The sequence below is a fragment of the Diaphorina citri genome, unplaced genomic scaffold (assembly GCF_000475195.1).
Source record: "Diaphorina citri unplaced genomic scaffold, Diaci psyllid genome assembly version 1.1 scaffold1690, whole genome shotgun sequence".
NCBI classification, from domain to species: Eukaryota; Metazoa; Arthropoda; class Insecta; order Hemiptera; family Psyllidae; genus Diaphorina; species Diaphorina citri.
This window is the reverse complement of record NW_007379116.1, coordinates 17,719-21,004: the sequence shown is the minus strand read 5'-3', so window position 1 is coordinate 21,004 and position 3,286 is coordinate 17,719. Positions and strand designations below refer to the sequence as shown.

The window sequence follows — 3,286 nt, the reverse complement described above, 5'->3', positions numbered from 1 at the left end:
TACGCCTACATTCCTCTACTAATACTAATAGCTACACCATTAGTAATAGAAATACCAACACTAATAGTTATACCTTTAGTAATAGTCATATTATCTACCTTACACCTCTTGGATCACCATTGACTGGACTAGTTCTGGATCACTGCTTAACATCAGTGATCCATCGGGAAATATAGTACAGTCAACGTGCTATTGCCGGCACCACTGCGCTTGCCGGCGCCACTGCGCTATCTCCCGGAAGTAAAAAACAAGCGTAACTAAACTTTTCCTAGAATTTCGTCTTGGTTTAGTGTAAAACTGGACAAAGTGATATAAAAGAGGTAATCTCGGTTTGCACCAATCATACCTTTGTATACTAGTTGCGTACAGAGCAACCTTTTGACAACCTTATTGCGATTTTGCGAACACTTTTGTAGTTGTACAAGTAGGGCCATTGGACATAATAGCCTACTGCTGGAGTAAAGGGACTTTTCAGTCCTATGAAAGCAGTATAGGTACATAAGCACTATTATTATTATCACTTAATACTTTCCCATATTGTACGCACTACGCAATTAACATGTGGACCTTTTTCTTCCCTGTAAGCGTAACGTCCCAAGTTGATCGCAATTATACTCCCATTCCTTGAGCAGGTAAATGCATAGCACAACCCTATCCTATACTTTTACAACTAAACAACTTATCAATGAGAAATTTGATAAAGATTTCCTAAAAAAAAGACGTCACGACACGACGTGTACATTGTACCTACCTGCAGCCTTCCTTTGAATAGCTATGCGTACATTCCTCTCCTAATACTAATAGCTATACACCATTAGTAATAGAAATACCAACACTAATAGTTATAGGCATGTTATAGGTACCTTTAGGTACCTTTAGTAATGTTATAGGTACCTTTAGTAATATAGTCATATTATAGGTACCTACCTAGAGTGGCACCTGATGTACCTATTCGTAGTATTTGTGTGACGTAATGCACGTCACAAATTTCATTCACCAGCACCGTATGCCTCCCAAGACCTATCAGACCCGAGTGGCCGAGTCAGTCGATTGTGAGCCTTGCATCCAAGATGAGTGTGCTATTGTTTCGAAAATATTGTTTTTAAAAATTCGTTGTTTTTTTAGTTTTGTTTGTTTATTTTTGTTCGTTTTTCAGCCGCATCATGATGGACTTTGGGTCGGTGTGTGAGGTAAGTGGCTTTTGGGATAGAAATTGCTTGGGAAATGGTCCCGATTTTCCGAAGGGGTGATAGCTGCATTTGCGTTGGATTCATAACCGAGGGAACTGTGGTTCGAATTCCAGGGGGGACATAAAATAAATGAGTCAAAGGTAGGCCATTTGTAAGCTTAAGTTGTAATTTTATTAATTCCTTAGGGGATAATCCATAGGGAGAGATTTCGAGAGTTTGTACCTCAAGATTTGGCAGTTTTTGTTCCAAAATTATTATCTATTTCCTGGAATCTAGTCACATGAGAGTTTCTACGAACTCGTTACGAGTTGAACTTGAGAATTTGTTCGTTTCCCATCCGTAAAATCAAACTAATGTAGTAGTAGAAATCACTGTTTAAAGTCTAAAAAAAACTAGTAAAACACAAGAATGATAGACATTTTCTGATTAGGAATTGATAGGGAAATGACGCCTAGTGGAATGTAAACAAAACCCTTCTTTATCAGCAGAGTCGGAGGGTGTGTTGTGGCAAGGGGGGTGTAAATGAGTTTGTGCGCATGATCAGGGATTAATATTTTTTCCCTGCTTGTCATACTGATGGCGCACTCTTGAGGAATGGAATCGAAGTTTTTGGTGTTTTCAAAAGCTAATATTTTTTAACGTACGTAAAAAAAGGTTGTAAAACGTATCCGAAGAGAAGAATTTTACTCCAAAAAAAAAGACAGTTGCCTGGACCTGGTAAACAGAAAGGTGTGGGTTTAATCCCAATAGAAGCATGGAAGCTAGACCTCAAATAATGAATCTCCATTACCCTCACCTAGTACCTTCCTTTCATTCGAGACTCTTGACTCCAGAAGTCAAAAACCACGATTTCAGACCGGGGAGGAATTTTTTTAAATTATTAATAATAAAAATAATAAAAAAAATTGTTTTTAAACCCACCCTGAGACTTAGGTGTAGGGGCAAACAGCCCCAAAAGATTGGTTAAGCGTTAAGCTTATACGAATCTACGAGTTGTTATAATAACGAATATAGGTCTTTAGTGACGGGGGTTTTACCCTAAATTCGACGACAAAAGCTTCTCGCCTATCCGGATACTAACCACGCTCATATATTCTTTGGTGTCCCCGGATACTAACCACGCTCATATATTCTTTGGTGTTCCCGGATACTAACCACGCTCATATATTCTTTGGTGTTCCCGGATACTAACCACGCTCATATTATATTCTTTGGTGTTCCCGGATACTAACCACGCTCATGTATTCTTTGGTGTTCCCGGATACTAACCATGCTCATATATTCTTTGGTGTTCCCGGATACTAACCATGCTCATGTATTCTTTGGTGTTCCCGGATACTAACCACGCTCATCTATTCTTTGGTGTTCCCGGATACTAACCATGCTCATCTATTCTTTGGTGTTCCCGGATACTAACCTCGCTCATCTATTCTTTGGTGTTCCCGGATACTAACCATGCTCATCTATTCTTTGGTGTTCCCGGATACTAACCACGCTCATCTATTCTTTGGTGTTCCCGGATACTAACCACACTCATCTATATTTTGGTGTACGAGCCTCAGAGATCGAGGGTACCTATGGAAAATCATGATTAGGTACTCCTCTACCTAGTCGATTTTCTGTACATAGTTGCAACTAGGTATGTAGAGAAAAGCAACTAAGTAGAGGAACCACTTGGGCTAGTGCCAGTTTTCTCCGGAACACTTACAAGAAACTGAACATCAAGAAACTGAATCCACCATAAGTCAGAAGGTATAGGAAGCTATAGGTGAATCTATTCCGCTGTTTGGATGACTATTGCACAGACAGTTGTGTATTGCGATTCAGAGATACTACTGTTTGTGAATTGTGATGCATACAGGCAAAAACCAAGGTCGAAATTAGGGGGGTTGGGGAGTCGGAGCCATGGGAACCTCGGGCTTTTTGGTGGGGGCCGGCCGGCCGCCCTTCGACCCTAGCTCAAGAAGGATCCCCATTCTTTTCTTTAAAAATTTCATAGATATAACTATAAACCAGAAATAACCAATAAGGATATGAAAGGGTAGGTATACTCTGATCCTATTTTTTTTTTTTTTTTTTTTTTTTTTTTTTTTTTA

At 39.5% G+C, this 3,286-nt stretch overlaps 1 protein-coding gene across 1 annotated transcript in view; it reads left to right on the top strand.

The window, feature by feature from the left end:
• The first annotated feature begins 1,020 nt into the window (after positions 1-1,020).
• The window catches only part of LOC103516884 (senecionine N-oxygenase-like), an 11,459-nt gene continuing 9,193 nt past the window's right edge, over positions 1,021-3,286 (top strand). The window contains exon 1 of the mRNA XM_008481873.3: positions 1,021-1,190. Coding sequence (XP_008480095.2) covers positions 1,164-1,190 — 27 coding nt within the window. The 5' untranslated portion in view covers positions 1,021-1,163. The remainder of the gene's footprint in view (positions 1,191-3,286) is intronic.